General features: G+C 36.9%; 1 protein-coding gene across 8 annotated transcripts in view; it reads left to right on the forward strand.

Moving 5' to 3' along the window:
• NFIB (nuclear factor I B) overlaps positions 1 to 26753 on the forward strand; it is a 230037-nt gene that overhangs the window by 143221 nt on the left and 60063 nt on the right. For all 8 annotated transcript variants that reach the window (XR_003790623.1, XM_029201388.1, XM_029201394.1 and 5 more), the window contains exon 4: positions 20722 to 20790. Coding sequence is in view for 7 of the 8 variants with exons in the window: in XM_029201388.1 (XP_029057221.1) it covers positions 20722 to 20790 (69 nt within the window). In the remaining variant the exon portion in view is untranslated. The remainder of the gene's footprint in view (positions 1 to 20721; positions 20791 to 26753) is intronic.

Consider the following 26753-nt stretch of genomic DNA (forward strand, 5'->3'; position numbering starts at 1 on the left):
TTTGCAGGTTGCATTATGGCTGCTCATGTGTAACTCACTCCTCAAAAGTTGATCTACATCGCAGTTGGCACCATGCCCAGCCTCTACAATGGGTCCAGTCTGATCACTTGTAATATTAGTTTTGGGGGGAAAAGAAAGACAATTTAGGAATATTTTATAAGGACATGAAAGAAGCGGATTTATCTATATCGCCCCAATTATCCACCCTGTTAGGCCATGAATACTACTAATTGAGTGCCAACTGGTTGCTGAGCTCAGAATTAAATACTACATTCCAGGAGACAGGGCGTGGATTGATTCAGCTCTATATGAGTAGAGACAGCCATTTGTCCTCCACCATTCCACACCAAGAACAATAAACAGCCCTGAAAGAGCTGTCTCTAGGTAGATTTTTCAGCCACAGATATTTAATGGGCATCTATTTTGTGCATGGCATTAGACTAAATGCTGTGGAAGATTGAAAAGTGAATTACACATAAACCTTGCTTTCCCCAAGGTTTCAGCCCATAAGTACATACAATATTCTATACATATTGTGAAAACCTAATATTACTTAGTGCTACAACTCAAGTGTCATGGGAGTTCAAAGTTGTGAAATACTGTTTCCAGCCATTGTGTAAGGAGTGTGGTGAAGTGCAACGAATATGAACGTTGGCATTAAAAATTTCCCCTGAATCAAGGTTCTAAGTTTTACAATGATCATGAGGGCCATGACCAAATCAGCCCCCTTCTCTGGAACTCAGCACAGTCAATTATACCCATGCCAGTTGTAAACATTAGATGGGAGAGCATACCTGGCAAGTAGCAGGTGCTTGGTAAAAGGTAAAAGGGAGGGCTCTTTCATCCTACTTTCTCTTCCAGCTGCGTTGATCAAGAAGACTTTCTGCAGGAAGTATCATTTGTTGTGAATCCCAATAGAAATGTGTTGAATTTTTACACTGCACTCCCCTAAAGACTTTAGATGACATAAACAGAGTTACAGATCATAAGATGCATAAGAATAGGATGTTAGAGGTTATATAAAAGAGACAAAAGAAACAGATATTTTCAAGTCTCACGGTGGAATAGAATTTTAGTTTTAAGGTAGTCCTTTCTTTTCCTAAAGTAAGCCTTTTGGCCTGCCAGGAAACGTGGAATGAAATTTTGTTACATAGTTTTTAATAATGACAAGAGAAAGAGTACAAATGTATCTTTTGAGATTGCTTTTCCCCTGGCAACACTTTATATCTTAGTCTCTTGTATTCACATTGTATAAATATTTTTCCTACTTGCCTTTCCATAGTGCTCCTTCTTTCTGAAACTACCAACTTGTCTCTCTCCACTGAAAATGTTCTCTGTCCCTTACTTTTCCTGGTCCTCTCAGTTTATCTCCCTTATTCTAGTAACTTCTTCCTGACAACTTCTTACTGTAAAAATAATGCATATTGGGCTTCCCTGGTGGTGCAGTGGTTGAGAGTCCACCTGCCGATGCAGGGGACACGGGTTCGTGCCCCGGTCCGGGAAGATCCCACATGCCGCGGAGTGGCTAGGCCTGTGAGCCATGGCCGCTGAGCCTGCGCTGCGCAACGGGAGAGGCCACAACAGTGAGAAGCCCGCATACCGCAAAATAAAATTTTTAAAAATGCATATTTTGTCCCTCATTCAGACAACCCCCTTCAACCAAGCGACCCATCTTGCTCTTCTTTTTCATGACATGATATAAAAGACTAAAATTTCTACTTAATTTCTCCTGCAATTGGACTTCTGTCTCCACTTGAAATGATTCTCATTAAATTCACTTTTTATGACCTGAGTCCAGTGTTTCCTTTCCATTCTATTCCTGCTTCCATATTCTTGAACATTTATTTGGTTCACCTGACCATGCTCTACTGAAAAATTTATCCTTGCTTTAATTTTTTTAAAAATTTGATTGTGGCAAGGACGCTTAACATGAGATCTGCCTTCTTAAGAAATTTTTAAGTGATTCTAGTTACAATGTTGTACAACAGATCTCTAGAGCTTATTCATCTTGATCAGACGGAAACTTTTTGCCTGTTGATTAGCAATTCCCCATTTCCTCTTTGCGCCAGCCCCTAGCAACCACCGTTCTACTCTGATTCTATGATACTATTTTAGGTACCTCATATAGGTGGAATCATGCGTTTGTTTTCTGTGACTGGTTTATTTCACTTAGCATCATGTCCTCAAGATTCATTCATGTTGTTGCATATAGCAAAATTTCCTTTAAAAAAAGGCTAAACAGTATTTTGTTGTATGAATATACCATATTTTCTTTGTCCATTCATCTGTGGATGGACATTCAGGTTGTTTCCACATCTTCGCTATTATGAATAGCGCTGCAGTGAACGTGGGAGTGCACATACCTCTTTGAGATCCTGATTTCAATTCTTTTCGATACATACCTGGAGGTGGGATTTCTGGATCATGTGGTAATTCTATTTTTAATTTTTTGAGGAACACCCATGTTATGTTTCATAGTGGCTGCACCATTTTGCATTTACCAACAGTGTGCAAGGGTTCCAGTTTCTCCACATTCTTCACAGCACTTACTGTCTTTTTTTGTTTTTTGATAATGCCATCCTGACAGGTATGAAGTGACATCTTATTTTAACTTTAATTTGCATTTCCTGATTATTTGTGATGTTGAGCCTTTTTCCATATGCCTGTTGGCCATTTGTATATCTTCTTTGAAGAAGAGGCTATTCAAGTCCTTAGCCCATTTTAAACCAGGTTATTAATCGTCTTTGTTTTGTTTTGCTATTGTTGTAGGAGTTCCTTATATATTTTGGAGATAAACCCTTTATCAGACCTATGGTTTGCAGCTGTCTTCTCGCATTCTATAGGTTGCCTTTTCACTGTTGATTGTTTCCTTTGTTGTGCAGAGCCTTTTAGTTTGATGTAGTCCCATTTGTTTATTTTTGCTTTTGTTGCCTGTGCTCTTGAAAACAGGGCCTTTTCCTGGTAATCCAGGAACCATAATGTTTTCTTTCAGTTACTTATTAACCAGATTTCTGTCTTTAGTTTTCCGTGTGTTTTCAGTCCCCCCTGTGACTTTTAAGTTTCATTCACCTCTTATTATTCCTAGATGCATACCTTTGGAACAGATCTCTCTCCTAATGTTTCACGTGCCCAACTTCTTTTTGGACACGTTTCCGTATAGGTCGCATGGGTGACAACTCCAAAATTCAATTCGTTTTCTTTTCTACCAGACTTTATCTCTACAGGGCCCCCGGAATCTCCCGGACACCCTCGGCTAGAGTAGTTCATAAGTTCTCTCTCAGGATCCCCCACATATTCATTCATCTTTTCTTTTGGAAGCTCTTTAAAATCCACCCCACCTCTCAGCTCCCGTTACCCTTATTTGGGCCCTACACATGATTTCTTGCTTCCAGTAGTGCAAAAACCTTTATCTCTATTCTCTCCTTGCTCTTTCTTTTTCTAAGACTCTGTAGGAAGACACTTCATAAAACACAGATCTGACTTTCTTGAAAACTGATGGTTCACTCCTTATATACCCATATTCTGTGTCACGGCTTTAAATGCTGTTCAGTATCAGATACCAAGTATACTAGGTTCCTTTCCTTTCCCTTTCATCCATGTGCTCTGCTCTTTCCTCTGCCAGAACTGCTGCATCCACCCTACAAACACTTGTTCATCTGTTATGTCCGAACTCTTTCATCTGTCTTACTGGATTCTCCCAGGCAGAGTTGGGCCTCTCTACCTGTATTATGATGGTTGCTTTATGTTATATTTATATTTTATACCCCTCCACCCCCGAGACAGTTAAAGTTTTTAAATGAGTAATTTACTACTATAATCCAGTATCTTTATTTGTTTCACACATGCTTGGAAACATTACTCAAAAAAAAAAAAAAAATCAGGTTGTCAGTGCTTATCGACGGCTAGTCCAACTTCTCTACTTTACTTATGAAAACAACGCAGAGAGGTTAAGTGATTTGCCCAAGGTCCCAATTAGTTATTGGCAAATGTGGGTTAAAACTCATTTTTTTCGTGGGTCAAAACCTGAAGTCAGTGGTAATCCCACTGCATTATTGGCACCTTTCTCCTTGCCTCTCCTCCCCTGCCCCCGATAGATAACACAGTTTATTGTGGTTCATCGCCTTCTGAAAAATGAGAAAAGTTTGGCCGTGTCTCTGCTTGGCCTAAGTGTTGGTGAGCATGCCACGAAGAGAAAGAGAGGAGAAATCTTTTCGTTGAGATGACTTAGCAGGACAGAGTCTGGGTCCCCTGGCATTCACAGAGAGCACCACGCTTGAGTCCCTGGGGGCAGTTTTAATAGCTGTGGCTGCCGGGACAAGGGGCAGTGGACAGGGGGTGAGGAGAGGAGATGGAGGGGCCTATTGAGTGACCCTTGCCTCAGTGGGAATGAGCTTGGGGAGAGATGGCAGCTGAGTTTCTGAGGCTGTGGGGTCAGGGCAGTAATGAAGGAAGAGGCTTCAGTGCCAGGTTATTGCAGTCGCTGGAGCTCAGTGGCCTCCATCTTGTTTTCCGTTCCCTTTTTTGAGGTTCATGGGCTTTACATTTGCACAGGTCAGGGGCTCACTTGGTACACAGTCACAGGTGTAATTTAAACCTAAGATATACTCTCCTTTCACAAAGCTGTGAGAGAAATGACTAGTTCTTGGGCTATAGCTAGTTATTCAAGCTTTTGTTTTTCCTGTTTCCTCACTTTGTAACTGCATAGAATGATCTTGTGCTATCTGACATGACATCATCATGGGGTAACATAGAGTCCAAGTGAAAATTTAATACATTGATGTAGGCCCTTAGTTTATACTGCACCTAGTTCCAGAAAACTTTCAAGAGGTCTCGCAGCTAAATAAGTTGCAGTTTGTTAAATTTTGGAAGGCATCACTGTCACGTGTTTTTCTTTTTTTGCTGAGTGCCTAAGTTCCCCACAGGGAGGGTTAGAGTCCCCGTGTGAAAAGAGGTCTCCCTCATAATTAGCCTAGGTTAGGTTATGGCTGTGCCTGCTACCCTGAGTAGTTCTTTCACTCAAGTATCTCAGGTTCCTTTTACAATGACCGCCTGCATCTGAAGTTTCTTCTCAATTTAAATTCTTTTCCCTCTCCATATTTACAAGGTCGGCTTTTGTAGCATATGGCTACAATTTAATAATGCAAAGCATTTTCCTTCTCACAGCTGGAAAGCTGGGATTGTTCGATATCACAGAGAGAGTGGACTTGCTCCAGGCTAGTTAAAATCACTGAACTCTGCAGAAGCTAAGCTTGCTGGAAGTATCGTCCTATACAAAGGCACCCAGGGGACCCCACCTTGCATATGAGAGCATCATGCTTGGAAAGAGGGATCAATTCTGTATATTGCAAGCAGAATAAAATGCTAAGTCGATACATATATATATCTAGCTACCTAGATTTTAATCTCTTTCTACCTCACAAGATTAAAAAATGTGTTTTCAACTTATTAGGCAGATCAACTAAAATCTCATTTCTTTTTTCTTTTTCTGTAACTATCAGAAAGTATCAAGGTATCAAGTAACTTAAGCAAGTACTTTTGTGTGGTAATTTGACTCATGTTGGCTTTTACCTAATAGTATCATTGGTGGTCATAGAATTTAAGAAAAAATCAGGTTTTGGTTTTCAAAGTTGTTATAACTTTGGGTCTTTTGGGGTCTTTTAACTTGTGTGCTGGTCTTCAGTGGCCTTGCACTCTTTCATTTTATTTTATGTAATAGAACTAGGGACACTTTCCTGTTTGCACTGAAATATTTCTAATTCTTGACTCCAATAGAGATATCCCCTTCCCCACCCCTATTCCATACCTGAGCATATTCATTTCCCCAAGGCATTCAGGAGGAAGAACACAGAAAAACCACTTGGCTTTCAGATTTGATCTTATCATCATTAAAATCATCATGTGCACTTGTTAATGACATGAAACAAACAGTGACATGATGTATTTTTAAAATATATACATTGTATGGTTCCACTGATATGACATGTCTGGAATAGGCAAATCCATAAAGGCAGCGGTTTGGAGATGTTGGGGGAAATGGATACGTGACTGCTCATGGGTATGGCGTTTCTTTTTAAGGTGATGAAAATGATCTGGAATTAGATAGATACACGACTCTTTGAATATACTGCAAACCACTGAATTGTGCACTCTAAAAGGGTATGAGAGTTATATCTCAATAAAGCTGTAATTTTTTTAATGGTTTTTTTAAAGTGCTTATGAGCCATCAGGAGAAAAGGGTTTGGGACGCAGGGCTAAGATTGAGATTTGGAGGGTTTGTCTGGGGCTTAGAGACCTCAGGAGATCAAGGAAGAGGCCCCAGGGAGCCCTGGCACAGGAAGTCACATGGCAAATGATACGAGTTTACATGTGCATTTCTCAACGAGCTGCAGTCTGCGTCAGTGGAGCCCCTTTTTCTGGTGAGGTACAGAGGCCACTGACAGACACCAATGGCGAGTGATGTGATTTATTGTAAGATACTGGCTCCGTTGTTTATTTTGTGGCACTTTTGTAAGTGTAGTGGATTTTTAGTTTCAAAATTTCGTATTTTGGATTGTAGTCATCTTCTGAATTGAATTCTTTCAAGCCAAGCAATGTTTTCTAAATAAGTAAGTATATAATGTAGACTGGTGAACCATGGAGTGTCCATGAGTTTTTGAGAGAGCATGTAGAAAGATGAGTAGAGAGACAAGGAAAGACCACTGATGGGGTTACTCTTATAACAGATGAGGAAGGCAAAATCTTTTTTTAAGTGCTGAATCTTAATGTGTTATTTTAAAAAATACTGACATGCTGTCCTTTTAACTAGAGCACCTAGATTATTTTAATAATTTTCCTAATTTCTGTACCTGGTATTTTTGCCTTGGGTCTTTATCCCTGTGATACATCTGGTGATCTTCAGAATGTGCAAGTCTGATTATTTCATTCCCCTCCCCTATCTGTGTCAAAGGTTCCCACTCTAGGCTAAGCCTAATCTTTCCATGGCATCTAATACAGCCCTTCATGGTGTGTTCTCTCCTTGCCCTTCCACTGCCCACGTGGACCTTGCATCCAGCCTTAGCCTTTATGTCTTTGTGTTGTTTTTCTGCCTAGAATGCATGTACCCCCTTGACACCTTATCAGTGAAACTTCTCCAGACCCTGTCTGTAGTACAGCTTTAATGGCACCTATATCACAATTTACTTGTCTTTTTCACTTAGTGGATTCTGAACACCTTCAGGTGAGGACTGTATAACTCCATTTGTAAACCCAGTATCTAAGGCAATGCCTGGCCAGAGACTGTTCAGCAGTGTTCAAGATTTATGAAATAGAGGCTTAGACCTACAGTAGGCTAAATCAATTGTAACTTGTTCTTGAGGTTACATCCCCAGCCCCAGAACCTGACCTAAGTCAGGAAAAGCAGGGTGTTTCATAGAGACAGTTACGGTGGGCTGCTTCTGCCCTGTAGGTACACCACGCCCTAGATATGACTGTTTCGGAGATGTTCTGAACTCCTAACTCATGTAGCATGGTCTGAGGATGAATTTTGTAGGGACGTATCAGACTGAGAATCGCAGTGCCCTAATATGATTACTGATTTAGAATACCAGTCTTAGATGGATCCAGTTCTCTTCTCCCCATCAAATGAATTATAGCGAAGTCCTGTTCGCTGTTGTGTGCTTCTGTTCAGTGAGTGTACCGAAATGTTCCTAGCGTCTGCGTGATCATGAATGTGGAAACAGGTAAGGCAGCTTTCTAGAAGTAGCAAAAATTGCATGTAATGGAAGTCATTATTTTCAAAACTTTTCCTGATTACATTGACTGTTCCTTATTCATTTGTGATTCTTTTTGTGATGTGGAAATACTGATTTCTGAAAATTTCGAGACTACTGTTTATAGGTTAAGGAGGTAATTTATTTATTTTTACTTTATTAAGGTATAATTGACATAGAATAAATTGCATATCTACCTATTATATATAATATATACATATTATATATGTATATACACATATATATATATATACACACACACACACACACACACATATATATATATATGAAGGGAATAAACACCAAATATCCATAGCCATATATTTATGTGTCTATTTCTGGTCCATCTCATTGATCTATATGTCTGTCTTTTGCAATACCAAGTTTCTTCTTGATTTCCGTAACTTATTTATAATAAGTGTTTATAATAACTTTAAAAAATTATTTTAGGTCCTTTGTATTTTCACGTAAATAGAATCAGCTTGTCAAGTTTTACCAAAAAAAAAAAAAAGTCTGCTAGAATTTTGACTTAGAGTAGTGAGATTTAAATCCAGGTCTTTTTAGGCATACAGCAAAATCATTACCATTAGCTATCTAGTATAAAGTCCACCTTTCTGGCTTAACTTCTCATTCATATTCTCCCAACTCTTCACTAAAACTTCCATGAGTATATGTAAAACCTTGAAAGTTTTTTCTAAGCACACTAAAACTAAGACTAAAGGAGAGCCTTTTATTAGAATCTCAGAGACTTATCCCATAACTATATGACCAGTGTAGTGGGATTTAATCTAAAACGTGGTGGTTTTCCTATCTTTTATCTCATGAAAGATAGCAGTGTTGATTCCTTGAGAAATTGTAGACATTTAAGTTTGATTACACCCCATTATCATCCCCTAGGTTCAGAGCTTTTTCTATATCAATTTAAAAGGCTATAAACCCAGAGACCAACAGGGTTAGGAAATGGGTTATAGAGAGGGAGTGAAGAGTATGGGAAGACATTTAGCAGTCTGATTCCATTTCCTAACAGGAATCCTTCAAAAATTCTCCACTCTGGGCTAGAGTCTTAATTCCTAACACCACAGATAAGGATCTTTGTAAACTTGGTCCCATCTGTCTTTCCAGAAAGTGAGGGTTTTCATGTACTTCTTGGTAGGATCTTACATATCTAGGGGTGGGGTGAGAAGAGCCCACCATTTTATAGTAGAGGTTCATTAGATGAAAGACCCGCAGTCACTAGAAATTGGTTGGAATTGGAACTTCGACTAACACTGTTACTAGTACTACAACTACTGCCATTACCAATAATCATTTATTGAACCCTAAGCACTTCATATGCACGCTCTTATTTAATATTCATCTCAAATCTATGAGTTCAGTATTACTGTTATTATTTCCATTTCACAAATGAGAACTGGAGGAGGTAGAGAATTTAAGTATTTATTCAGTCATTAATAAAAAAAGGAGCGAGTATGGAAATTGAACTGAGATAGAGTTTAAAGTGCTGATCACAGAGCCTGGCACGTAACACTGAATAAATGATAGCCACTATTATTTTATTATCATCATTATTATGGTTATTATTACTCTTTATTTATATTAAGTAATTTAATCAAAGTTATCCAGCTAGTAAATGATAAGATCCAATTATGTCAATTCTAGAGCCCTCAATCTCAACCTAAAAATACAGTATGCTTTTTTGAGGCAAAACCCTAAATTTGGGTAGACTACCCTGTAAGTAAAAAGAAAACAACGAGCTATGCCCTTGGTGAGAAAATACTGAAGAACAAGGGAAAGGGTCTGTCATTAAGATCCAGGAGAGCATATCTTTGAAAATGAAGAACTAGAAGAAATTTCAGAGAAAACATTTTGTTTACTTAGAAAAAGGGACTTACATGAAAAATGAACAGATAAAATAATAGCTTCAGCGAACAGAGTACCATGTGAGTTAAGAAAGACTAGCAAGGGGGCTTCCCTGGTGGCGCGGTGGTTGGGAGTCCACCTGCCGATGCAGGGGACACGGGTTCGTGCCCCGGTCCGGGAGGATCCCACATGCCGCGGAGCGGCTGGGCCCGTTAGCCATGGCCGCTGAGCCTGCGCGTCCGGAGCCTGTGCTCCGCGGCGGGAGAGGCCACAGCGGTGAGAGGCCCGCATACCGAAAAAAAAAAAAAGAAAAACTAGCAAGAAAACTAAAACTGCTTTCATATAGCTAAAATCTGGATTGGAAGAATAAAAAACAGAACTGATATTGTGGAAATAATCACTGATATAGATATTTGCTCCAAAAGCAGAGGAAAAGAACAGAGAGGTTAAAAATGGTGAGAAAAAGGTTTATGATGGGAGAATAGAAAATTAAGCATTTACTTAGGTGTTCTTAGTGAGAAATCAGAGCATTTAGGAAAGAAATAGAATCAAGGACAAATGAAGGAAACTTTTATGAGCTAAACCTAATCTAAATATGCTGGTTCATATGGCTAATATATCCAGCCAATAGTAATAATATCTAAATATTATCCTGTTGCAGTTTTTGTATTTCATGGGTAAAAAGAAGAATCTTGTAATTATCCTAGAGGAAAAAGTTACCTGCATTTCTTTTAATGTTCAAGGAATTTTATTTCTCGTCAAAGGTGATAGAAATAGATTCTTTATTATTTGTGGTCTTGAAAAATAGTCCCTCATTTTCTTTGTAAAAATTTTACTTGAAAACCTGTTGCAGTTGACAAAGTGATGCACCAAAATTAAAAAAGAAAAAATTTAGGATGAGGAAACTCCTCAGATATATACTGATTGTTATAAATATAAATATAGCAATAACTGTAGACTGATAATGAGAATAATAATTAAATAGAAAGTTATATCTAAGTAATTATTGTAAATAAGATTATAGATATAAACTCCAAAGTAAAAAGTAGTTCTTGAATATATATATATATATATATATATGCAATTAATAACAGTTTTCTGGGTCTCAAATTCCAGATCATTTTTTTTTAATTGTGGTAAAATACATATGACATAAAATTTACCATTTTAAGTGTATAGTTCAGTAGTGTTAAGTTTATTCACTTTGTTATGCAACCAATCTCTGGAACTTTTTCATCTTGTAAAACTGAAACTCTGTACCCGTTAAATAACAACTCACTCTTCCCCCTTCCCCCCAGCCCCTGGCAACCACCATTCTCCTTTGTTTCTATGAGTTTGACTCTCTAGATACCTCATCTAAGTGAAATCATACAATGTTTGCCTTTTTGTGACCGATTTATTTACAGATTACATTTTTAAGGACTGAAAAGAGGAGAAGGCTTGAAGAGGTTGGGTAACTAGGAATGGCAGACTAATTTTCTCATTTTAGTATAATTTTTTTTGGTTTTGCTAAAGAGTATTGTTTGCTTTTATCTCTATTTCTGCTTAGATTTGTTATTAGGGAAGCCTGCTTCTCTTCTTGGAGTCAAGTACATTTTCAGCCTCAATTGATATGATCATGTGTTGTTGTTTTTTGTTACTGTTGTTTGTTTGTTTTTTCTCTATTACATCGCTAGATTTCCTGATAGTGAACTGCACTCATTCCTGGAATAAACTCTAATGATAATAGTGTATCTTTTTTTGGTAACATTGTTATATTCCGTTTGAATATATGAATTGAATATATTCAATTTTATTTAGGATTCTTTTTTTTTTTTTCCATCCAAAATAGTTAGTTGTTAATCCCTTGAAGTTACACCATCAAACTTGATGGGAGTTATTTTAATAGGTATTCTTGTGCACATTTCTCCTTAAGTATACTTTATCCTCAATGCATAACTTTTAAACTTAAGAGAAAAAACAGCAAGCAGGAAGGATACAATGCAATATGCATTTCATTTTGTTCCAAACAAGCAGCTAAAAAAAAAGAAAAAAAAAAAAGGACAGCATACATTAAACAAAGTGCATCAGTTCCAACGAGTTAGTATTAGAAAGAGGCCTAATTCGCTGAAGACAGTCAGAGGACTGCCAGGGTGAGACTTCTGGCCGGTTCCAGCGCTGTGTTTAGGATTCCTGAAGTTGCATTTACATGTTTGCTTGATCTTTGGTTGGTTGCTTGCTTGCTTTGTTTTGATAAGGGACATTCCAAGTTTAGTTATTTAAGTTTTGCTGGCCTAATAAAGGCTTATGACAGCGCCTGCTTCATAAGGTAACTTATCATTTTCTACAGCCTGGGAGAGTGTAAATAGCATTGAAATTTGAAGGCAAGGTAGAGGATAGATAAAATCCAGCTGTGCACCCATCTGTACCTATGTCATTTTTAAAAGTGGTTTTAAAAATGCCTTTTTATGCTGTTCTAGGGTTTTCAAATTTTAAAGTGCATATGAACTCATTAAGCTGCAGATTCTGATTTCGAGGGTCTTGGTGGAGCCTGAGCTTCTGCATTTCCAGCAAGCTCCCAGGTTATGCCAGTGCTGTTGGTTCTGGGACCACATTTTGAATAACAAGAGACTAGCGTAGTGGTTCCCAAACTTTGCTGCACATTGGAATCACCTGGGCAACTTTTAGAACATCCTCATGTCTGGGTCATATCCATACCAGTTAAATCAGAATAGCTGGGAGTGGAAGCCACGCATAAATTGCTTTTTAAGAACCCCAGGTGGTTCAAATGATCAGCAAATTTTGGGGACCACTGCACTAGGTTAAGTGTTCTATTCAGGGTCCACTTTGCACAATTGTGGTTACTTTTATTTTAGTAAGGAATTGCCCCTTTAAGTTTTGAAAGTTGCGGTCAGTAAGTTGTATGTGTTAATCTCTCATAATTCTTTTAATGTATTTGGTTTCTATGGTTATGTCTCCCTTCTATTCTTGTAGTTGTATATTTTTGCCTTCTCTTTTTTCCCTTAATGAAGCTTGCAAATGATTTTTCTGTTTTGCTTGTCTTTTCAGAGAATCATCTTTCCTTTCATTGTTTCAAATATTCCTCTTTTTTCTATTTTATTAATTTCAGCTTTTATCTTTAATTCCCTTTTGAATTTTTGTTGGATTGTTTTGCTGTTTTTCTTTTATGGTAAACAATTTTCCTTTTTCTTTTGTCTTTTTCTTTTCATTGCTTTCTAGATGGCTGACAATTTTTCTTTTGATTTTCTGTTTGATTCTTGGCTTATTTTCTTAATTTTCATGTAGTTCAGAAGATATGGTCACTTTTTCTTTTAACTTTTAGTTTTATTTGCCAAAGATAAACAGAATGGCCTGAAAAGTTCTCCACTTTTAAGAATTTGTTAACATTTTCTTTTTGGTCAAGGACATGATCAATTTTTATAAAATTTCCATGGATATACCAACAGAGTATAAGATGTATTTGAATGATATAAAATAAGTCTAATAGCCTAATAGTCATGTTCAAATCTAAAAGACACATTCTAAAAAATAAGTCTAATTGTCTAATAGTCATGGTCAAATCTAAAAGATGTATTCAGAGTTCTCACTATAGTTATATTTTTATCAAGTTTCTTGTATCTTACTGGATTTTATTTTATGCATTTCTTCACAATACTGTTTGGTGATAAAAATTATTATCAAGTTTCTTGTATATTATTAGATTTTATTTTATGTATTTCTCCACAATATTGTTCGCTGCACCAATACCTTGTTTGGTGCATGTATTGGTGCATTTCTCCACAATATTGTTTGGTGCATGTCGTTCATAATGTTCTTTAACCTGTTTATTTTAATTCATCTTAAATTCCATCTTAAAACCATTGCTAATTGACACTGATTTCTTTTTGTGTGAATTTGCCTGACTTCTCTGCCTACTATTTTATTTTCAACTTTTTGTTCTTATTCTCACTTTGTCTTAAGTATGCTCCTTAAAAGTAGCTGGATTTTGTTTGCTTAAGTTAATCTAATGCTTTCTTTATGGGATAATTCAGTCCACTTACATTTGTTATAATGATTGATATATTTGATTTTATTCCTCTTGTTTTACTTTAATCATTTATTTATACCTTATGTCCTTATTTTGACTGTCTTAAGTTCCTATTCATTGTATTTTGTTTCCTAGCTGTTAATTTGGAAGTTCTATCTTCCCTTTCCCTGCTTTTAAAATGAAATGTCTCTCATTATTTGAAAATAATATACAGCTTTCATATTGACTCACAGGTACTATGATTATCTGGTATTTTAGAGAAGAGAAATGGGGGGACGTAGAAAAATTGCTTAACTTGCCTTAAGTTTACATAGTAAGTGACAGAGCTGATTTTTTAGTATAGTTTAATGTAATTTAATATAATTATATTAATTGTAGTATATTTTAAGATGATATTATAAAATTTAATTTAATTTTATTATAATTTCAATATAGTAAAAATAAACATAGCCCACTTAGTAAACCATAAAGTATCTGTGCTAAGAAATTTTAAAATCTGCAAGAATTGATTTTCTTGAATAATATGTAATAAAATTGTCTCAAGATCAGAAAATAGGAGTAGATTAAATTTCGTGAAACACTTGGAGTTGTCTAAGAATCTTCTCTGAAACACATTCTGGAAAGATGATTTTACCAGTGAGTTTTTCCAAGCTTTCAACTTTTTTTTTTTTTTATGAAAAATAATGACTGTCATCCAAACCATTTTATGAAGCATGCATATAACCCTGGTATGAAAACTTGGCAAATAAAATACAAATATTCCCACAAAAGTATCCCAACTACATATAGAGAATTTGGAAGAAAACTGTTAATAAACCAGTTCAACAGTAAATTTAAAAAGCTATGTTCCATGGACCAACAAAGATAATTTAATCTAAGAATTTGTAATATGATGTAACAACAAAAAATGCTGTAATGGAAAAAAAGGATAATCTCACAATGCCAAAAAGACATTTAATAATACTCAACAACGATTCTGATCAGAAAACTTTAAAAAACACTCTGAGAAAACTAGGAATAAACAAGTATATCAGATGATGAGGAAAAATCAATCATCAATTAATGGCCAAAATTATTAACTGTGAAACTCTAGAAGTATTCTCATTAGCATTATGAATAAAATATTCCTGCTAGCACTCTTCCTATTTTACATATTTTTGAAAGTTCTCTTCAAAGAAATAATGCATATGTATGTGAAAATATCTAACATTATTATAATTAAATAAATGAAAGTTATAACATTAATGTAATGATATCGTTTCTCTATCAACTTGCCACAGTTAAAAACAAATCCCATTAATATGACTAATATGTAATTCTGGCAGCAGGGTGGTGACATGGAAACGCTCATGATGTGCCTGAGGGAGTATAAATTGGCAAAAACCTTTATGGAAAGCAGCTTGACAGTTTTTACCAAGAGCTTTAAAAGAGTTTATGTCCTTTGACCCGCTAATTCCACTTCTGGGAACTCCAACCTAAGGAAATCATAAGAATTGCTGACAAAAATTTGTGTCCTACGATGTTAATGGCAGTGCTGTTTATAATATTTTTTAAACTGGGAAATAACCTAAAATGCCAAACAATGGGAGAATGGTCAAATAAAGTATGATACAGCCATGCAGTATAATATGGTGCAGGCATTAAAATCATGCTTTTGGAAAATTATTTAATCTAGAGGGAAAGATACAATGTTACTTAGAAAAAGGCAGGATATGCATTTATTTAAATTTTAATCTCAATTTTATAAAAATCCATATTTATGTATATTATATATATGTAGGAAAAGTTTAATGGACTCAAAGGAAATACTTAAAAACATAAATAATATATTAATATACTACTATCAGAGTGTGTTAAAGTCAGAAAAATTCTGACTCTACCAGGTCATTTCAATCACCGTCAGGGATTTACATTTCATGTTGAAGGACAAACTTAATTGCAAATTTATACTAAAATGTTAGCTATAGGCTGAGATTCAAGTCTCTGTGCAGAGAATTGTTATCTTTGCTGTGATTAGTGTATCTATTTTATAATCACAGTTTCCATCCTTAACCATGGACAGTTCAGATCAGTTGAGAAACTGAAGAGAGTCCTGTCTTATAACACCCCTACCAGAAAAATCACCAATGGGTTAGTTTTGGTAGCTGAAGTTTTATGAAGATTGGCAAAGAGCTAGTATGAAATAATCTTATCTTCTCCCCCTTTACATCTATAAACAAAACAATTTAGGCATCTTTTACACTCAGTTGAAGGAAGTGAACAATTGGAATCCTAGGGCTGGAGCATGCCTGTGAGATACCCAGTGTTCTCTTCTTTCTCCAAATTGAGCAATGCAAGAAAACTAACAGGAAAACAGCCATGTAAAAAAGTGGAATCTGAGAGTTGCAGTGGGCTTTTGAAGTGCTCTTATCCAACTTCCTACCCAAAGTGAGAATTCTTAAATCCAGTGGAGGGGTCTTTACATCCACTGGGAAACCCCTATATTTGTAGACACAGGTTTCCTCATTCTGTAAAATGGTAACAACTTGAGGATAATTGTGGGCATGATGTGCATTCATGCTTTCTAAGATCTTAGTGCAGTAGCTTGGCATGTGTTGGTTATTATTACCTTTGCAAGGTCTCACATTCCTTTCTAGGACTTTTCTTATTGGATGACAAATCTGTTTACTGAGCCAAAAAAACAGTTCCTGGAACTATGCAGAATAAGTCTAATCCACCATCTACATTAACAGTCCTTCAAATACTTGAAGACAGCTTTCATGAATTTAATAACAGCTTTCTGTGTTTTTTTTTTAATTTCAAGAATAGAACACAGTAGACCATAAAAATGAGCCATTATCAGTCTTCCTTTGGATTTTCTGTGTAAATGTTGTTTAACATTTAAATGGTGCTGATTATAATTTGAGATATTAACAGTTAGATATGCCATTGCATCCCTCTGTTATTGTTTGTAAAGGAGGTTAAACACTATATTAACTTCTGAGTAGTGATTTATTGTTGCTTTTGTTAGAGAAAAATAAAAACAGTAAAATAATATAATTTGATATTGCCTTTGAGAATTTTCAGTTTGCAGAGGTCTTTATTTCCTACTCAATTTTATTTTTTAGGAAGCATACATGTAGTGTAAATACAGCATCACATAAATGCTAAGTTGTTCTTTGCTTCCTGGTGTAAGCTGTTGTGTAATATTGCTCAGTAACCGTTAAGCAGCTGCTCTGTCTCAGAGATGCTCATATTTCCTTGGTAGATGAAGGGAATTTACTGTGTGCATGTCTCCAAATTGCTTTAAGATCTTTGGCCTCTGTGTCAGCTATTTAGATTCACAGTGGTCTATGTAACACATGAAAACCACGTTTTTAGAAGGCCCCAGAAGCCTTTAGGTTACACATGGGGTTGTGTTAACAGCAAGCACCTGCATTTTGCTGAGTGTTACCCTCTGTATTGTATAGCAGGGCTTCTGACCCCCTGCATGATCCTCTCCAGTTATTTTGCCAGAGTCCTTAAGTACTCTCTCGTATGCTTGTGAGCAAGGACTATTAGCTGGCCAAGTACCGTGTCATCCACTGTTTCTTTTCTTTAGCCCGCCTCATCTTGGGTAATGTCTGTCCATTGTAAAGGCTGTGCTGCGTGCAAAGATGCATGAAGGGGGCAGCCATCTGCTTCAGGTGCTTCTCCCAGGCTACCCAGCCGCCTGATTCCCGCCCACCCCCCTCCTATAAGGTCATTGTCACCACTTAGCCTTGGGAGCCCTCCTTTTACTGAAGTCTCGCTGTGCTCCACACAGGAGTGGAGCCCAGTGGGACCTATGGTGTTGCATTTTGGCTAGTGGGTGCCAAAGCAGTTCTGACGTATTTTCAATGTCTTTCATAGTTTTAGTAAAATCTTTCAGTTTTCCTTGTAGATCCAAATTCCTTAGAACTTGGGGAATTGGGGGTAGGGAGTGGAGAAGCACCCTCAACATTCTGAGTTGCCTTCCCTTTTCTATGAGATGGTCATTGTATTTGTCTGTGTGTGACTGCCTTGCTGTCTTCCTGCTGGTAGGATTACCTTGAGGTGGCTCTTCCCTCCCTTAGGATTCGGCTCGTGACAGGACCACACATCACTCCATCTTAATGGGCATGACTTAGAAGCAAATGGAGTCCTAACTACTCATTGGAGTGATAAGGAAATGAACTTCAGATAATATCCATGTATTGAATTGCTATTAAGTATTACACATGGTATAATTTATATAAATGAAATGTTCACTATTCATTCACTCATTCGTCGATTTATAAATATTTGTGAACTATTTGAACCCCTCTAGTCCCTTGGTAGTTATTTTGTACTACATGCCTAAAGTTGTACATTAATTACACAACAAAGTCAGAGATATAATCCGACTGCAATCATTATGCTTTCCCATTTTGCCCAAAAGCTTAAATAAACTCCTCGGCAAACAAGTTCCAGAAAATAACAAGGGTCAGTAGAGTTATCCTTCGATCTTAAGCTATCTTTATCTTCATTGTTATAAAATTATTAAGGTGTTCATTTGTGACCACGTTTCAAAAAGCTGAACTTTACATTTGTTTTGCAAGCGTTTCGTAGTTACTGTAATGTGGGCGATGAGTTAGTTGTTAAGGGAGATATAGAGATGAACAAAACCCAGTCACTCCCCCAAATAAGAAGAAACACAAGGCTTGAAAACAGTTATCTTGGTAAACTTGAATGTGCAAAGTGATATAAAGTAAGAACAAACTAGGCGCTATGTGAATACAGAAGAAAGAGATTATTTCTAGGTGGCGCAGGAGTTGGGGGGGGTGGAAAAGCAGATTATGGAGCAGATGGTGGTTGAGCTGGACATTGAAGGCTGCAAGGTGAGCCTGTGGAAAGAGGGCCCTTCTGATCAGAGGCAGCTACGTTAGAAAGATATGAGGGCAGGCCTTTACAGAGTACGGTTGGGGAAGGACAAATAATCTTGTCTGATTGGTTAAGCACACAGGCTGTAGTCGTGATAAATAAGTTCTCTGTATTTAATGTATTTGTCATATATAAAATGTTATGTTTACCACATGTAAAATAAAGTATAATCTGTAAAATAAAGTATAATCTATTATGCTTAAAACAACAAAAGCAATAGAAATCTTTGTATACAATGATAACCTATCAAAATTAAAAACATAATAGATGTTTATGTAACACATGTCTCCAGCCACACAAAGGGAGTCAATGTCCTTTTTATGTCTCAGTGGCTTTTAGCACTCTGTACAATGTTGTCTACCTGGAAATTTCTCAATAATCACTGAAATGAATTCAACCTGGTGAAAAATTAATTGCTGAAGAAGTAGGCATTTCTTAAAATAGAGCTGCATCAAGTGGGGACACTTTGTTATTATCCTCTTAAAAATGTATATCTTTTTCAGAGCAGTGACTTAACGTGAGACCTGAGTTTTATCACCAACTGAGATCTCATAATTTCTTCTCATTCTTTTGCTATTTCTAAAGAAGGTAGATATAAAACAGTGTTCAGACATACGTAGCGCCCCTGTTTATTCACAGCAGTGAGGCATATATGCTAATTGAATGACTTTCTGTCTTTTCATGCTGTGTATGGTTAAAAAGTGGGCTGGTAGCTTTCTTTCTGGTAAAATTTCTAAATGATGATTTACAAATAACTTGAGAGTGTCTGGAATTCAGTGTGCATATTTCGGTGTATGGGTGATTGCTGACTCCATAGGCCAATCCTAACTTACTGGTAACATTTACTCAGCGCCTACTCTGGGTTTTATAATTTTTATCTCACTTATTATTTGTAACAACGATGTAAGGTAGGTAATTTTATTATCTCTAATATATAAATGAGGAATCTGAAGTACAAAGAGTCTAAATCTTCTAGGACTATTATTATTATTAATTTAGAATTATTAATTATTATGATTAATTATTCCAGGATGCCACACTGGCAAACTGTAGTGAGGAGTCAGACCCCAGCTCTTTGACTTGAGTGAGCCATGTTGCTAAAACACCCAGACCTCTCTCATCCCTGCCCCGCATCTAATCTCTTGGTCAGCCCTGAAGCTTTGTGTAACATCCAATCAAATTGCCGGTGCTTGGAATTTAGAGTTTTTTCCCGGAAGCATTTTAATTCTGAGGATTTTCACACTCTTATTCTCTCCCTGGGGCAGTAGAGAGTAGCCGTATCCCTCCTACCTAAGGTGTTCCCTCCCTCCTTACCCTCACTACACCTCCTTCTTCTGCATGAGAACCTGGGGATAGGACTGGTGTCCCCATCTGCAGTCCTGGAAAGAGTTAGACCAGCTAGCAAGCACGTCTGACTTACTCAGGCTCCTGACCCGTGGCCCACGGCTGCTGTGGGCCCTGGACCTGGAGGTCACGGAAGGGTCAGGAGGCATTCCTGGAGGTCTGGCTTCACCACATTCGCCAGCAAAAGGATCCAGTTCTTGACATGAAGGGAGTCCCAGGGAGTGGCAGCAAGGGTGAGAAAGCAGTGAAATCATGTGAGGTATATTAATGGTGCACAGAAATAGGTCTGTGTAAGGTATTTGCTGTATGTACGGGTTCTGCTTTTGTGTGATCCATGACGGGAACAAGGGTGGGAGTGCTGGTAACAGCAACTCACTTTTTAATCGGGGAAGGATTTGTGAAAGAACAGTGGTTTCAAGAGATCTTTGGAGTAATTCCAACAAAGTGCTAATTGTGGCTGTGGTTTTCCTTTTTCTTTATTTCTTTTTTTTTTTTTTTTTTAATGGATGGACTTTAGTCTACCAGGTGCTACCGATCTGAGGGCCTCTGAACCTTCATTCCCTATGCGTGGGCAGTGGCAAATAAAACCATACCAATTGCCCTGTACAATTGGAAAGTTAAAAAATTTTCCTGAGAGATTATTTAGCTTCTAAAGGTTAAACGTTTGTTTAAACGGACCCAGTTTGCATTTTACAAGAGTTTTGCTTTTACAGTTCTTCGTTGTAAGCATACTTGGGTTTTGTTCTAACCTTTGGTTTAAAACACTTGAACAAATTCTAGTGTTTAATCATTTATTTGCTTCCTGCTTATGTTGATCTCTTTCATCTTGATGTTTATTTTCAGGATACCTTGAGGATAGTTTTGTAAAATCTGGAGTCTTCAATGTATCAGAACTTGTGAGGGTATCCAGAAGTAAGTAAACTCTTTTCTTATTATTTAACTATACAGTATGATTTAAAATATTTTATATTTGAACCTTAAATACAGTATGAAGAGAACTGTGTATTAGGAGAATTTGAGTTTTTAAATCTCTGACCTTTTGATGAAATCAGAAGTGAACATATTTTGTCTGGTTTTCTAAAATATTTGCATTTAAATCAACACTTTCTGTAGTACAAAAACAATTTGCGGTTTGTTCTGCTTGCTGTGTTATCGGTATTCGTTTAATTCACTGTTCACTCTGTGACCATAGATGGTCATTTATATCAAAGGAAGTGTGATTAATTAAATGTACTCAGTGTTGTTATAATAACCCACATAAGTTTCCTGTAGATAAGTGCTTTTTCATTTTGCTAATATTTTGGTGAGGGCTTGGAGATGTACAGGATATACACAGTAACATGCAGAGTGTAGAGGGATGCAGAAATTAACTTTGCAGATTGTAGCTGGATATAGATAGAAAGCATTGTTATCCAAAACAATGTCCAATTGTTTTCATTGGCCACCTCACCTGAGACACCATTCTTGGCAGGCTGGATGAGAATTTTCTCGAGTAAATTCACCTGGCCAGCTAACTAAGCAAGGGGGAAGTTTCCTTGATCAACTCTTTTAGTTATTACTGGTGTGTGCAAATATAGGTAAGATGCAGTTCTTATCTCATTGATTATGCTGAAGGGGGTGACTCATTTCTACTTGCTCTCTTCTCTGATTTAGCTTATTTATGTAACTTTGCAGGGTGTATTTTCACCTGACATTTTGATAGAGAGTGTCACAGTTTGGAATGATTTATTCAGATGATGTAGGGGCACTCTGGAGCCTGTTTAAGTTGTGTTTTTCACTTGGGTCAAATTCAGAGGTCATGAACAAGAATTATGATGATCCAAAAAGAACAAACAAGAATGAGTTACTAAGGGTAAGTATAGGTAGTGCTTTAGCATGGCGTTGAGTGAAATAATCTCCAAGGTAGTAGGTGACTTTGTCTTTGAACTGTAGTTTCTCAAATAGTTCAGATTTCTGAAGTGGCTAGTGCAAACAGCCTGTATTTCAGAGAGTTCTGTACATGAGCATTTAAGACTTTAGTAGCATCCTTTCTGACGTAATTCTGCAGTGGATAAATGTATGCCCCAAAGACTTCTGCCCTGGGTCTGTTGACTTGGGGGCAGTGTAGGAGACCAAATTAATATCCTGTATGCCTGTACCTATAGGGCTCATATTTGCTGGGCAAGAGGATTCTGATGGTCTACTTCATTTACTTCATTCACCAAGGCGATGAGCCTTGTTTGTTTTTCCTGATCAATATGTGTTGTGCAAAGACCTCTGATATTTGAACTTTTTTATGTTTATTTTTAATTTGGAAAGGAACATGCCTGACTTACTCACTCCTACTTTATGGCATCATATAAGGAAGGGGGTATTTAAAGATGTGTGTATGTGTGTGTGTGTGTTTCTCCATACTGCTGTTTAGCAGAGAGGCCATGCTGCTACAGTTATGAGACATTATGAAATTATTTGTTTAAATTTGTACTTTTCTCAGTTTTATCATATATTTTCACCCTTCTTATGAGAAGGACAGTAGAGTCGTCTGTCAGAAAATATTGCTAGTTCCTCATTATAGGTAACATTATGCTAGATGCTGTAGGAGAGCCACATGAGAACTTTTAAAAGCCGAGATTGATATTTTGCGAAATCTTAATTTGAAACATAAAAATAGATTAAAAAATACCTTTTTAGGGACTTTCCTGGTGGTCTAGTGGTGGAGAATTCACCTTCCAAAGCGGGAGGTGCAGGTTCGATCCCTGGTTTGGGAGCTAAGATCCCACATGCCTTGTGGCCAAAAAACCAGAACATAAAACAGAAGAAATATTGTAACAAATTCAATAAAGACTTTAAAAATGGTCCACATCAAAAAAATCTTAAAAAAAAAACCTTTCTATACTAGTTCAGAAATGAGGCAAATTTAACATATACCATTCATTCTTTCTTGATTCATATTGTCATCTCCTAGAGGTTTTTAAGTTATCTGTTATAACAAACATTACTAATTTGTAATTAGATTAATTATCTGTATTCATTCATTGGTTACTTTATTCAGCAAACATGTATTTTCTACTGCATATGTAAATAGGTGTCTCTGAAATGCTTGAGAAGTTATTCTCCGAAGTGTTTTAATATATCCACGTTATAATCTTATTTACACAATTGAACTTCATTGTTTATGAAATAAGGGTTTGCTAAGTAAACATCAACTTCAGCACAACCCTTAAGCTGTATATCACAAATTCTGACTTCTTAAGGGTTTACGGTATGTTAATGGTTTCTGTCCTCTGGGGTTTTACTCTCATATGACCCTCTAATGTGCATGTTGACTTTAGCTAATGAAGCTATTCAGTTTTAGGATAGTGGTCTTTCTGGTGAATGATATTATCACGATCTTAAAAGTTGATTTAGGATCAGCTTTTGGAGAGAGGAGAACAATAAGAGAGATTAAGGGTTGGCCTCTAACCCTTGGAGTCCGAGGTTCTTCTGAGCTTGGTTTCTAAGAGGGTATTGGCAGCCTCTTAAACATGATTTGCAGCCTTCGGGCCCCTTGCTGCTCTCTGGGAGAGGTGCTAACACTGGTCTTTGCATCTGATGTAAGTTTTTCCAGAGGCTTTTAAACAGGCACATCTGCCTGGGACTTGCTGTTCTCATGCACTTTGTCATTAGATAAATTTTGTGCCTGTGTGCTGTTTTAGAATCTGGCCATGTTCGCTATTAATCTACTTTAATTTCCGTAATCTCCCATTTAGTGTAAAAATGCACACTAAATTTTACAGTGCTCGTGTGTAAATCCGTAGACAAGGTGTTTTTGTTCTTGTTTCGCTTAAGCCATGACTAAAGCTTGATTTTCCATCTTGTACCCCACCCCCGCAGTTTTATTGAGATTTAGTTGACATGTAGCACTGTATAATTTTAAGGTGTGAAGCATAATGACTTGACTGACGTATGTTGTGAAATGCCGCAGTAAGTTTAGTCAACATCCATCATCTCATACAGATACGAAAAAGAGAGAAAACGTTATTTCCTTGTGTTGAGAACTCTTAGGATCTACTCTCTTAACAGCTTTTCTGTATATCCTACAGCGGTGTTCATTGTAGTCCTCATGTTGTACATTACATCCCCAATACCTATTTATTTTATAACTAGAAGTTTGTACGTTTTGACCACCTTCCTCCAATTCTCCCTCCCCCCCACAACACCCACCTCTGGTAACCTTTTCTTTGAGTTTGGCCTTTTGTTTGTTTGTTTGTTTAGATTCCACTACTGCCTTCTTGATACTTTGAAAGAATCCTTCTGGAACAAAACTTAGAAAAAAACAAAATTTCCAAAGATTTTTAATTATCATTTTCCTATAAATTATACCTAGTATGCATACGGTCAAGCAATCTGTGTTGACTATCTAGCCATATGTTTATTAAATAGAAACTACAAATCTTTGCCTAAATATTGCATGAGCTTAATAAATTGCAAATAGTTGATAAAAGATATAACCTGTAAGTTTCCCCTTGGTAACTCAGTTCTTTGAATTGTATCCATCACTGCTGTTGGAAGCCAAACAGATTGCTTACGTTCACTGAGCCCCTCAAATGCCTCCTTCCTGCACATACTCTGCTTTCCAATGTCACATAGAACATGGTTCTAATGATAAACTTTAAAGCATGTGGTTACTGTGGGATTTCTTACCTTGCATTTTTTTTAAACCTCTGGTGTACCTCAAGCCACAACAAGCAGCTACATTTTAACTGTCCAAAGAACTCGAGCCATTAGGCATAGTTGCACATTGAACACTAATATTTTCTGTGTAAAATGAGGCTAAAGCATATTATATAATATGAACAACCTAACAGAAGGCAGAAACCCCAGAGTGTTAGAGCTGAGACTAATCTCCTATGTATTGATTGATTTTTAATGGGGAGAGATAATCGTTGTGTATTCCTTGATTGTTTCTCTACAAAGCATGCACCTCCTAATCATATTTTCTTTAAAAATACTTTGTGAGTCTCAGCCTGCCTGAGATATTGAAGTACGATTCAACTGATAGTGAACACATTTCAAATGTTTATTAAAAATTCTGAGTAAGAAAAATTCCTTGAAAATCGGCTGTCCCTTTGGAATTTTTTACTCAACGTGTGGTTAGCTTGGAGAGAGGGGAAGGTTAAGTAGACTTTGTGTTCTTAGCGTGAATTTCAAGGGCTCCAGAGTTTTCCCGCCCCACGTAGGATACACTTTCTCTCATTGGAGATCTTGAAGGCCTGATAAAAACAGGAGAAAAATAGAAACTATTCTTAAGCATTGTCCTTTGACACCAACCTGGCTGGCCTCCATCTTGTATGTCATCTCTGCCCATGACCTTGCTCCTGTAGTAATTGCTGTTTAGAGTAACCTCCCTTTACTACCTTGCTCATCTTCCAAAGCCCTGGGCCAGCTGTGACTTTTCCACAGATTTCTTGGACCATTCAAGCTTGTATCAGATTCTTCTTGCCTTGAAATCCTATAGCATTTATCGATCATGTCATTCATTTGGAAGTTTCATTATAAAACACATTATGCTTGTATCTCTGTGTTTTTCATGAGTATTTTGTTTACCCAACCTGTTGCCCAGTATGTCTTATTAAGCACGGGAACTATCGTAGACTATTTTGTGTCCCTTGCAGCACCTGCCAGTAATGGGCACAATATCTTATTGAATGAACAAACCTTCAGCAAATAGGTTCATTTGTACCAGTTCACCAGCTTTGCGTGGGTTTTTGAACTGTTTCATCTTTGCTGACCACTCTAGGTTGCCAGGGAAGAATTTCAGGGAAGAAAGCGAGGAAAGAAGGGAATTCACATTTGTTGAATATCCATTACACACTAGGCATGATGCTGGACTTTTATCACTCCGTACCTCATTTCATCCTCAAAATAATCATATGTGATAGGTTATTCTAATTTTCATTTTACAGTTCAGGAAACTGAGGCACATAGCCAATAAGTGGCAGAGGGAGTTAGAACTAAAAGGCTGTCTGTCTCCCAAGATCCTACTCATTCTAACACAACATGCTGTCTGACAGATTTATTCAAGATGTCTAGAAACCAATTTTAAAAATTTGAAAAGATGTAATCCATTGTACAACAACCAATATTACATTAAAATTTTCAGTTCTTAATACAGCAACAAACTCAAAAAGACTTCTTGATTTATAAAATAATACCTTAAAGTATAAAACTCCATGAGTATATTTTAAATGACTTATGAAATTGGGCATACAAACTTTTTTAAAAACAAAACATAGCTGTTGAGTAAAACTGTACTCACCATTCATATATGAAACCTGAATATGTATTTTGGAGAAAGAATCTTGACTTTTATTTCATATTTGTCAATTTTACTTATATACCTGTCCTAATACAAGAATTATTTTTATATCAAATAATTATAAATATGATTTCTAATGCATTCTAACATTAATGTTAACATTATTATAAAATAATAATCGCCTCTTGTGAAACTATTCTAATTCGATTTATTTAACAATAATTTGGTTTTTGAGATCTGACTTAGTACAGAGTGCCTTGCTTGGTGCTGAGCAATAGGCAACATATATTGTTCCCTGTGGCGCATCTAGAGACTAGTGAGGTGACAGGTGTAGTGACGACTAACACAAAGGACTGAGTGAAGAAGCTTGGGCAGTGGGGGTGGGAGAAGGGGTAACCAGTGATGATAGCGTGCCTCAAGTTTCCACACTTGAACATTGGCATCGTGAGGATGTTTGCAAGTCTTAACCAGTGAAAGGCTGGTTATTAGATTCTTAAGGTAAGGAGAGTTCCCCTCATCCTTGCCCAGAGGCATGGAAAATATTAGATTATTACATTTGAATAGAGATGACAACAGTAAATGGCATTCCCAATGTTTG

The sequence above is a fragment of the Monodon monoceros genome, unplaced genomic scaffold (genome assembly GCF_005190385.1).
Source record: "Monodon monoceros isolate NGI ecotype Baffin Bay Population unplaced genomic scaffold, NGI_Narwhal_1 Super_Scaffold_5, whole genome shotgun sequence".
NCBI classification, from domain to species: domain Eukaryota; kingdom Metazoa; phylum Chordata; class Mammalia; order Artiodactyla; family Monodontidae; genus Monodon; species Monodon monoceros.